The sequence below is a fragment of the Equus asinus genome, chromosome 23, assembly GCF_041296235.1.
Source record: "Equus asinus isolate D_3611 breed Donkey chromosome 23, EquAss-T2T_v2, whole genome shotgun sequence".
In the NCBI taxonomy this organism is placed as follows: Eukaryota; Metazoa; Chordata; class Mammalia; order Perissodactyla; family Equidae; genus Equus; species Equus asinus.
In genome coordinates, this window is record NC_091812.1 from 51292963 (window position 1) to 51305111 (window position 12149).

Genomic DNA, 12149 nt, shown 5'->3' on the forward strand with positions numbered 1-12149 from the left:
GTTCTTTATCCTGCCAGTGATAAAGTGGCCGTGAACATGTTTTTTAGCCAGCCCTGGTGGTCTGGTGGTTAAGATTCTGCCCTTTTACCACTGCGGCCGAGGTTCACTTCTCGGTCAGGGAACCACACCACCCATCTGTCAGTTGTCATAACTGTGGTGCCTGCTTGTTGCCATGACGCTGAAAGCTATGCCACTGCTATTTCAAAGACCAGCAGGGTCACCCATGGTAGACAAGGTTTCAGTGGAGCTTCCAGAGTAGACAGACTAGGAAGAAGGACCTGGCCACTCCAGAGAAAATTGGCCGTGAAAACCTTATGAATACCAGCGGAGCACTGTCTGATAGAGTGTTGGAAGGTGAGGATGGCACAAAAAGACCGGGCAGGGGTCTGCTTTGCTGTACACAGGGTGGCCAGGAATTGGAATCGACTGGAGGGCACGAACAACAACAAAACTTTTTATTTCAGAATGGCATTTAACAGAATTCTGTGATACACTTGTGGAGAGAATAATAAAATAAGTCATTTTGTTGAATTTGCTTCATATCTTATATAAGCAAGGCAATAAACTGATAGTTTTACCTATAAAGTAATTCGAACTGTTAATTCCAAATTTGATCAACAAAATAAACTTCTCTGTTTGTCTCAAGAGAGTGGAGATGAATGTTCCCGTGGAGGTTCTCAGTGTCCGCGCTTTGTCCTCTTAGGTTCTGATGTCAAGCTGTTCCCAGTGCAGAGCTTGTGGAGCTCTCGTTTATGATGAAGAAATTATGGCTGGGTGGACGGCAGATGACTCCAATTTGAATACAACATGTCCATTCTGTAAAAGCAACTTCTTGCCTCTTCTCAATATAGAATTTAAGGACTTGAGAGGCTCTGCAAGGTTAGTATTATAAATGCACTGTTAAGAGGTAAGTGCCCCCAAAAGGCATGACTCCTGGGGGAAGAGTGAAGTATTCATGGTTTGCTCCAGCTGTCCCTTTCTTTCCTTTGCTTTCAGTATTTGAGTCGAAAATACAATGTAGGAGACCACTTTCCATTTTATTTAACATATGATTATCAGTGGTAGTCAGTTCTTGGAGCTAAACTTTATAGATAATTCAAAACGCTGATGTTAGTCATTATCTTAAACTCTCTGCCTCAGTGACCTTAATATGTTTTCTAGAAGCAAAACAAAAAAAAAAAGTAGAGGAGGCTTCAACTCTTCTCTTGTTGCCCTCTGTGGTAGCGCTCTGTACAGTGAAATGACTGAATTATAGGCAATAGAAAGGAAACTAGCTGATCTATAGTCAGTCGTTAAGTAATTGAAAGTTTGGTAACTATATACTGACCTAAGTAATTATACTTCATATTCTATTTGTTTTATGGAGCAAACAGACTTCATATTATTGTCTACCATTAGCTGCTTTTTGAAAATCTATAGTCATAGAGGTGTTTCCTCTCTCTTTTTCCTTTTAGCTTCAGGTGTGGGGCTAAGTGAAATCATACTCTTAACTGCTGACACACCATCATCATTGGTTTGTGTGAGGGGCCTCTTTATTATCTTCCTCTGCTCACCGATTCCTACTCATTCCTTTATCCAAGAAGAACATTGACTGCTCTGTATGATATATCCTTGGATATATAGCCTTACAAAATATCTTGTTTTTCGTGATTATGTATTTTTAATTGAAATAATTAGAATAATGCTGAAAATCTCTATTTCTTATTTCTCACTTTAAACTGTCTGAGTTGCTGTATGTACATCTAGTTTATTCCTTTTCTCCTGTAGGAAGTTAATACCTCATCTTACTCACCCATATTCCTAGTGTTGGATACTTCCGTTGCTCCAGTTCTCTGTCACTCTAAGTGTCCCTGTGGTGATGCAGAGCACTGCAGAGTACCTGTCTCCTTCTGGACTTGTGAAGTAGTTTCTCTTAGAATTATAGGTTTAGAAATGAGATCACTGGGTCTTTTTTATACATGATTTCCCTCATACAAGATTGCTTTCCAGATGGCTACACTCCCACTAGTAGTTCCCAACAATTCCCGTTTCTGTACATCCTTACCAGCATGTGGTATTATCACTTTTCTAATTTTTGCATTCGAATGAGTATAAAGTGATATCTCATTTTTGTTTTAATTTCTTTGAATACTAGTGAGTTTGAGTCTCTCTCCATATAACTGTTAGTTATTCCAGCATTTTCTGTGAAATGCTTGTTTACATACTTGCCCATTTTTATATTAAGCTTTCTTTTTCTTGTTGATCTCTGTGTTGAATATTCTTGATATTAATTCCTTGAAGAGAAATCGTTAATTTTGATGTCATCATTAATTTTCCTCCTTATGATTTGTGCTTTTGGAGTCGTTTTAAAAGTTGTTTCCCATCTGTAGGACATAAAAATTTTCTCCTCACAGTTCTTCTGTTAACTTTCTATTTTACCTCTGATATTTAGGTCTTTAATCCATCTGGAGTCTACCTTTGTGTATGATGGTAGGGACCCAGGTTTAGTTTTCTCCAAATAATGAGCCAGTTTTCTATCCTTTCCTCATTGATATGTAGTATCACCTTTATCATATATCAAGTTCCCACTTGTACCTCACTCTGGTTCTGTATTCATGTGCTCTTTTTGTCAGTACCATATTTTTCTATTACTCTTTGTGTTCTGTCTGGTTGGTAGGGTAAGTTCCCCCTCGTGGAATTTATTTATTTTGGTTATAGTTACTTATTTTTTCATATTTTAGAGTAACTTTGAGTTCCTAGAAAAAAAAGTCCAACTGGAGTTGTCATTGGGATTACATTAGATTTATAGATTGATTGGGAAAAATGGATGTTTTCAGTTTTATTCTCCTATCAATGAACATGGTATATATCTCCATTTTTTAAAGATCTTCTTGTATGTCCTTTAATAGAGTTTAAATTATTCTCCATAGGTCGTATACTTTTTTGTTGAGTTAAGCCATTGTGTTTCTTAAGCTGTTGTGGTAGGTACCTTATTTTATATTTTCTAATTGATTATAAAGGAGCATTGATTTTCCTCCCCAATATGTCATTATGGAAAATTTCAAACTTACTGCTAAGTTTAAAGATTTTTTTTATAGTGACACCCAAATACCCACCCCTGCATTCTACAATTAGCATTTTACTGTACTTGCTTTATCACCTATCTGTCCGTCCATCCATTTTATATTTTTATTCATTTAAAATAAGATATAAACATATTATACACTTCTCCCCTGATGACTTGAGCATGTATATCATGAACTAAAGTTCAGTATTTGTTCACAGTTTTTTTCTTTTGAGGTAGTTATATACAGCAAAATATACAGATCTTAAATGTACCATTTGAAGAGTGAATATGTACATTTGTACAAACCAAACCCTTATCAAGACACAGACATTACTATTACCTCAGAAAATTCTCTTAATGTGCCTTGCAAGGCCAAACCTTCACCCCATCCCCACCTAGAAGAAGGAGAGAGAGAAGATGAAATAAAATACTGAATGACTAGAGGGGACAGGAAATGATTGGAGACAAAATGGAGATTTATAAGGGGGGGTAAGGGTATTATAAACAATTATAGGTTAATATATGTTAAAATGCTGCTGTTGCTGCTCTCTACTTTTTTTTCTTTTAACTCTGAAAATTAATGAAATATTTCGCTTTCCATCTTCTTTCATAGCTTCCTTTAATGATTCTCAAAAACTGAAGGGATCTTATATTGAACTATAATGATCTCTTCTAGACCTTTTCATTTGAAAAGTTTAGGACAGGAGGGGAGAGAAAATGAGAGCAGGAGTGCGTGTGTCTTTGAAACAGGCAGTATTTCTATGGATTGTATAATTCATTAATGCCTGCTTTGCCATAAAGTAATTCTAAATGTGGTGAAATTTAATGCACTTTAGGATTTTTAAAGACTTTTTTTTTTGGACTGCTCCATATTTAGCTTTTTCCTGAAACCAAGTACCTCTGGTGACAGTTTACAAAGTGGCAGCATTCCATTGGCAAGTGAACCTTTGGAGCACAAACCTGTATCCAGTTCAGTAGAGCCTGACTTGATCAGCTTTATGGATTTCCCAAAACATAACCAGACCATAACTGAAGAAACAAACTCTGCAGTTGAATCAAGGTACCATAGGCTACAGAGAACTCTTCATAATAAATTGGGTACCCTTGTTAAAATTCATCTTTAAAGATAACCTGACTCATGGAGGCATAAGTTCTGGCATTTTAAAATTTTAACCTTAACTTTTACTGCCATATATTGTTTAAATATCTAATGAATGAATTGGATGGTAAACATTTTTGAAAGTATGTTTAATGTTTACAGTGGTCTTTTAAAAAAGAACTTCTCAACAGTAAAAAGTGTTTTCCCCTTCAGTGTAGTCATTGCCAGTTTCCAGAGACTTATACTCTTTACTGTGAAGTACACTGTTTACTCTTAAATATTGATAGACTCAAACATTTGAGAGCCTATTGAATGCTAAGCATTATGCTAAACACTAAAAATAAAAAACGAAATCTGATCTGCTCTCTATCTTTAGGTGGATCATTAGATAGAGATGAAATACTTGTCAATGAATCTACATTACTTATTTGCATGCAGTTTACTTCTAGGTGATTTTGTTTAATGAAGATGAAATAATGTTTGAATAAAGCAACTGAATGGGCACTTAATATTTTCTAAAACAATACGTGTTATCTACCATATGTCCTCTTCCCACCCTTCACCAGAGTCATCCACTCCATCCTGCTCTTCTGATCAGTTTTACAAAAATGCCTAAAGAAAATTTAATTCTTATAAGGCGTTACTGAGTCTTCTCAGATATATTCAGTAGATTCAAAATTCATTGTAGAAAATACTCTAGCTCTACAGATTTAGATTGTTTCGCAGCACAAACAAAGCATTTCTTCTTCATTTTTTAAAGTGATGAAATAAGGAAAGCCAGTGAAGATGTCCAAACTATGAAAATTTCACCTGTGCCTAATAGTTTATCAAAGCGAAATGTATCTTTGACTCGAAGTCACAGTGTTGGAGGTCCCTTGCAAAATATTGACTTTTCCCAGCGACCATTTCATGGCATTTCAACAGTTAGTCTTCCAAACAGTCTGCAGGAAGTTGTGGTATGTAACATTATAATTATACTGTGTATTCGTGTAAGTATTTATTAGAACAGCAGATAATTTCTTCTATAGTGGATTTATTTTAATCACATGAAAAGTGAGAGAGAAGAATTTTTTTAAACAAAGAACTTTTAAAAATTTTAAATGTGTACAAAAATAAAGGAAGAGTCTGTGTCCCTTTGACCCATCATCTAGCTTCAGTAATTTTCACCTTATGGACATTCTTCTTTCCTGTATTTCTTCATTGACTTCTTTCCTAGATTATTTTGAAGCAAATTTCATACATCATATATCCCATTTGTAAATATTTCAGTATGTATCTCTGAAAGAGAAGGACTCTTTTAAAAATACAGTGTCATTATCAGACCAAAAAATAAATAAATAATATCAAATTATTCAGTCTTTGTTCCAATTTCTAAATGTCTCAAAAATGTCAAGTACGTTAGTCTTGTAGTTTGAACAATAAGGATCAAATAAGATCTATGCATTGCAATTGGTTGATCTGTTTTTAGTATTTTTTAATCTGTAGGCTCTCTTCTTTTCCTTTGAAATTTATTTGTTCATTACAACCTTATGAATTGGTGATTGTATCTAGAAACTTTATCAGATTCAGGTTTTTTATTTTGTTTTGTTGTTCTTTTGCTTATTTTTGTAAGATGACTTCATCAGTGGTGGTATATGTTACTCCAATAGGAGACATAAACTGTCTTTGTGACGTTAGTAGCTATTAATGCCTCAATGCCTAGATCAGGTTATTCATTTGGAGCTATAAAATGATGGTAGTCTAATTCTGTCATCTTCTTTATTATATAGAATACTTCTATAAAAAGGAACTTCCCCCATGTCTTCTGTTTGGTTTTCTAAAGATGCGATTGATGTTGGAAAGGCAGGATAAATGTTAGATTCTTTTTCCTTTTATTTACCAATTTTAAAAATCACAGGTTGAGTTCCTAGCATTCTCCAAGGTAATCAATTAATTTAGGGGAATAGGGTATCATTATGACCTCATCAATATAAACATTTATGTTTACATCCATTGCTGCTGTTATCCTTATTGATGCTTATATTATCCCATCTTTGGTCAGGTAGACGTTGGCACCTTAGTCCTTCTAATACAACTCTAGTTGCCTTCTTGTAATTTTTTTTAAAACTTCTTGCTTCCTTATATGACAAGATGTTTCCCACTCATTTCCTTGTCCAGACCTAGAACCCGCCATTTCTCTAAGAAACTCTGGTTCCTTTTAGAGGGAAATGGTATTTGGAGACTTCAATCTGAGTTGAGTTGGTCATAAACATTTTATTCTGATTATAATATGTACAACTTATTAAAGTCATTCATTATTTCATTTGGATTGGTTTTATAACTGCTCTTTAACTACTTTAGTTTTTGTTATAATGTAAAAACTAGTTAGATATAATTTTAAAACGAGTCATCAAAGAATATTAACACAAAATATTGCCCCATCTGTTTAGCGTTGTAAGAGGAAGATAAAGTCACACATGTATCATCATTGTAAAACATCTGAAATGCAAATATTTTGAGATAAAAAAATGAAAAGGAAAAATCAATCACACATAGGCTGTTGCTTTTATCAACATAATAGAGAAACCGTCGTGTTTGAAATAGAGTCTGTTGTATGGATTATTAATTTTCTCTTGTAATCATTTAATTTAAGGGTATTTATGATTAAGTATTTTTTTCTTTTTTAGGTTTTCAGTGGGTATTCTACTGCATGTAGCAATGGGCCTGAAATAACTGATTTTGAAAGGATAGAGAAGCATGATGTCATTGAGTAATACTCTTAAACATACAGAATTAGATAATATTCACTTCTTTTTGTATTTTTACTTTTTTTAAGGATCCTTTAGGGAAAAGACCCAATCCTCCTCCTGTTTCTGTGCCCTACTTGAGTCCTCTAGTACTTCGTAAAGAACTTGAATCTTTGCTAGAGAATGAGGGCGATCAGGTGATTCACACATCCTCTTTCATCAATCAACATCCAATCATTTTCTGGAACCTCGTTTGGTATTTCAGACGTTTGGATCTTCCTAGTAACTTGCCAGGACTTATCCTCACATCTGAACACTGTAATGGAGGTGTACAGGTAGGGTACCAACTTTTAATTTATGCTACATTGGTCTTGGTTAGGATGAGGCTTAACTTCAATTAACAGAAAGTATACGACAATAGAGACTTAATGAGACATAGGTAATTTCTTTCTCACTTAAAAGTTTGGATAGGTGGTCCTGGGATGGTACAGTGTTAGGGACCTGAGATCCTTCTGTCTTTTTGCTCAGATGTGCATGACCTCCATTTCCAAGTTCTATACCTGGTCCAGGATAGCTGACTTGACTTCCAAGCTAACACATCCATGTTCCAGCCAGCAGTAAAGAGAAAATCGGATGGAGAAGAGTATGTCTTGTTTCTTTAGGGACAGATCCTGGAGTTGCACATATTATTTCCATATGTATCTGTTTGGCCTGAACTTAGTTATATGGTCATTTCTAGTTGCAGGGGTGGCTAGAAAAGGTAGCTTTTATTCTGAAATATCATATTGCCAGCTGAAATTCTCACAACAACCTTATTTTATTTTTTTATTTTATTTTATTTTTTTTATAATTACCTATTTTTTTTTTTTAAGATTTTATTTTTTTTTTCCTTTTTCTCCCCAAAGCCCCCTGGTACATAGTTGTATATTCTTTGTTGTGGGTTCTTCTAGTTGTGGCATGTGGGACGCTGCCTCAGCGTGGTTCGACGAGCAGTGTCATGTCCGCGCCCAGGATTCGAACCAACGAAACACTGGGCCGCCTGCAGCGGAGCGCGCGAACTTAACTGCTCGGCCACGGGGCCAGCCCCCACAACAACCTTATTTTAAAGGACTCATATTATCCATAGTTTTCAGATGATAGAATTAAAAGTTAGAGAAGTTAAGTAATTTCTGCAAGGTCACATACCTAATAAGTGACGGGGACCCAAGATCACAGTCTGGCTGTCTGACTCTAATGTCCCTACTTTATTTGTGCTGGGATCCCTGACTGCATTGGAGACAGTGAGCTCTTAGAGCGCCTTCATTTTACAATATTTAACATTGAGAGACACCCCACACCCCGAACATACACCAGGGGCAGAACACAATCTTTTCTTAAAAGTATTACAAACTCTATTTTGACTCATTTATTTTAAGTAGTAGTCATTACAAGATAGTAGAAACTATTACACTTTCTCTTACCTTAAAATTTCTTATAATGGCAGTTAATCTTTCATGTGGCCACTATGCCGGTTACCAAGTTGTCATCCCAATCCTTGAAAGTCAGAATGAGAAACCTGTACCTCAGAAAATAATACGAACATTTATCATCAGATATAAATAAAAAATAAAATTTTTGCTCAGAATTTTAGGTCCAGAGTTTTGAAAGAACTCTGTTTTATGTAATCAAGCTTTGCTAGGTCCACTGGTAGTTATTATGCTTGGGGTGCTAATACTTTCTATTGATCTCTTTTAGCTTCCTCTATCATCTCTGTCCCAGGATAGCAAACTTGTTTATATTCAGCTATTATGGGACAATATCAACCTTCATCAGGAACCAGGAGAACCTCTGTATGTCTCATGGAGGAATCTTAGTAAGTAAAATAGAATTAAAGACATAAAAGACTCAAACTGGGAACAACCCAAATATCCATCCACAGTGAATGAATAAGCAAATGTGGTGCAGTCCATCCATACAGCAGAAGACTATTTAGCAATAAAGAATAGACTACTTGGGGGAAAATAGAATTAAGGACATGAGAGAAACAGATTATTTTGCTTTATTTTTAAATTTTTCATTCATTTTTAGTATCTCTTCAAGTTTTTTCCATTTTAGTTCAAAGTGATTTCTGTTGTACTGACTCATTTAACTGTGTCGGGTCTCCACCTGAGCTGAAGAGTGGTTTTTTTGTGATTTTTCTGTCCAGTAGCATTTTGGCTAGGTATTTGGAGAGTAAATTCTATGTAGTGGAACACTAATTTGGCTGTGTTGGTATAGGATCATAATTTCAATTTATGTGGATACTAGTCTCAAAGATTTTGGCTTCGGTTTTAGCCTTTTATATTTAGAATATATTTTTACAGGGAGTTTAAAGGGTTATCAAGTTTTCAGAAGCCATATGAGTCAGTAAGAAACCACAAACAAGCGAGTAGGTAAGTGAGCAAATGATATCAATAAGCAGTTCATGGAAGAAACATTAAGTGGCTTCTACAGATTGTATTCGTTTGCTAGGTCTCCCATAACAGAGTCTCCCAGAGACTGGGTGGCTTAGACAACAGAAATTTATTTCTCACGATTCTGGAGATGGGAAGTCAAAGATCATAGTGTCAGCAGGTTTGGTTTCTCCTGAGGCCTTTCTCCTTGGCTCGCAGATGGCCTTTTCCCTGTGAACACCTGCATCTCCCTGGTGTCCTTTTCTCTTCTTATAAGGACACCAGTCAAACTGGATTAAGGCCCCACCCTTATGACCTCATTTAACCATAGTTACCCCTTTAAAGACTATCTCCAAACACAGTCATGTTGGGGGTTAGAGCTTCAACATATGAATTGGGGGGGGGGGACATAATTCAGTCCAGAGCACAAACATATGAAAAATATGCTCAATCTCATTATTTAGTGAAATATGACTTTCTTTTTTAAAAAAAGGAGAATATAAACTTAGATACATCAGGATGGCAAAAAATTTTAATGATTAATATCTAATATTGTTGAGGATATAGCGGGAAGGAACACTTTGATATAGTGTTAGAAGGTAAATGACACATTTCTGGAGAACAATATGGCAAACATTATCCAGATTTAATATGTGGATATCCTTTAACTGAGCAATTACAATAAGATGACTCTGTGCTACAGAAATACAGTGTACAAAGCTGTCTGTACAATGATACTTACTGCAGGATTATTTGTAATAATGAAAAACTTTAAGTAAATACCTAACAGGAGAGTTGCGATAAATCCACACTGTGAAATATTGGCAGCCAGGAAAAAGAACGAGAGTCATTTGTATTTGGGTGCCTAAAAGGATCGATGTCCATTATATATTGAGTGAGAAAAAAAAGACAGGTTGTAGAACAGTATATAATCTTTTCTCGTTTTGTATAAAAAGAAAACTAAAAATATATATGTATGTGTTTTTAATATATGCATGGAAAAAGGTCTAAAACCATATATCCCAAGGTATTAACAGTGGCTACTCAAAAGAGAAAGGGAAAAGTTCACTCTTTATTTTTTACTGTTTTGTACTTTTTCAACAATCTATCACTAATTTGCGATTTGTTTTACTTAAAACTGGAAGAAAAAAATCATATGTTTTCTCTTATATGCCACTTGCAAAATTATGGTTGAATATAAGTTACTTTTTGTCTTTTGTTGTTCCAGTTCTGATATTTTGAATGTTTTTTAGGTTAGAGCAGAGTAACCTTGAAATTTATGCTAGAAAAGAATAGACTTAGAGCTGCCGTTTCTTTAGTTGTTTTCACTCTTCTCTTAAAATAGACAAGTGTTTCAAAATGTTCTATAATTTGTGGTGGGAATAAAATTTAGAGCTCTCAAGAATGGCCTTGTTTCTTTACTTGATTGGCTGCTTTAAATGAAGAATTGGCATATAAGTAACAAAAGATATTAAGAGTTAAGTGACTGATGACTTCTGGAATGGCAGTATGAGGAGTTGTGCAGACCTTCTTCCCAGCAACACAACCATAATTGGTGAAAATTGTTAAAGAAAAAAAAAGTAGTGTCTAAGGCTATAGAGCAAATGCACAAACATTTATTCAAGAAAATATACTAAATTTCAGTAAAAAACACAGGTTTTGTGGCATTTGAACTACAACTTTCTCTCTCCCCTCAGCTCCCAATCTAAGAGCCACAGCATCTCCAGTGAAAGACAGGCTGAGCAGCAGTGCTCATCCTCCCAGCTGTGCATTACAGAGGCTAAATTCCAGGGCAGGTGGAGGCTCACTTCCTCCTCTCAGCCCCCATTCATTGGGCAGAGGCTCTACCCGTTTCAGCAAGCCAAGAATACTGGGGCCCAAATTGTTTTCACTGCATCTTGCTAGTAGGGCAGAGGTTTTATGCCAGGAGAGGCAAGCTGAAAAGACCACAGGCTACTGCCCCTACCCAGCACCCCATTCACAAAGCAGGGGTGTCATTCCAAGAGAAGGAACAGTGTTCCCAACCCCAGCTCCAGGGCAGTGGCTCAGAGATTTCACCGGGGGGAGAGGCAGGCTATAAGGACAGAGAGCTCTGAAACGTTCCCCAAAGGAAATGACTTTATTTGGAATAGAGTGTGGAGAAGTTCAAGCCTGAGGGCACTCTTAGAAATCGTGGAGATTTTGGTGAGAAAACCAGTATTACCCTGATATAAAAACCAAAGATAACATAAGAAAAGGAAAGTAAAAATCAGTATCACTTATGAATATGGACTTAAAAATCTTCCACAACGGGGCCGGCTCTGTGGCCAAGTGGTTAAGTTCGCATGCTCTGCTTTGGTGGCTCAGGGTTTTGCCAGTTTGAATCCTGGGCATGGACATGGCACTGCTCCTCAAGGCATGCTGAGGCGGCATCCCACACGTCAAAACTAGAAGGACCCACAGCATAGCATGAAAATCAGATCTACTCAAAGGTCATCATTTAGCAGGTAGAAGAGCTAGGATCAAAACCCATAGCAGCCAGCATGTCCTCTTGTACTGTAACGGAGGACTTTGCTATTTCTTTGGTTGAACACAAATGAAGTATTTCTAGCTGCCTTTGTTAAGGGGCTGTGTTGTATGAAAAATATAACAGCTTCCTTTATGACAGGCACTCAAAATGAGCCTCTCTAGGGAACTGTTGAATACATATTGCCATCTCAACTAATGCGGGTGTAAATAAAATTGTGTGGCTGCTGGAATTGCCTACCATATTAAAGTTTTCCCTTTTTCTTGGCTAAGCACACATTGTTGATTTTATTTTATTTTATTTTTTTTTAAAGATTTTTATTTTTTCCTTTTTCTCCCCAAAGCCCCCCGGTACATAGTTG

At 36.0% G+C, this 12149-nt stretch overlaps 1 protein-coding gene across 9 annotated transcripts in view; it reads left to right on the forward strand.

Annotated features, from left to right (window-relative positions):
- The window catches only part of DENND4C (DENN domain containing 4C), a 113512-nt gene that overhangs the window by 97538 nt on the left and 3825 nt on the right, over positions 1-12149 (forward strand). For 8 of the 9 annotated variants that reach the window (XM_044757031.2, XM_044757032.2, XM_044757034.2 and 5 more), the window contains 5 exons: positions 704-879; positions 3924-4106; positions 4906-5101; positions 6961-7206; positions 8606-8723. In XM_044757031.2, the coding sequence (XP_044612966.2) occupies positions 704-879; positions 3924-4106; positions 4906-5101; positions 6961-7206; positions 8606-8723 (919 nt within the window). The remainder of the gene's footprint in view (positions 1-703; positions 880-3923; positions 4107-4905; positions 5102-6960; positions 7207-8605; positions 8724-12149) is intronic. The other variant, XR_011497378.1, reaches the window with a different exon arrangement.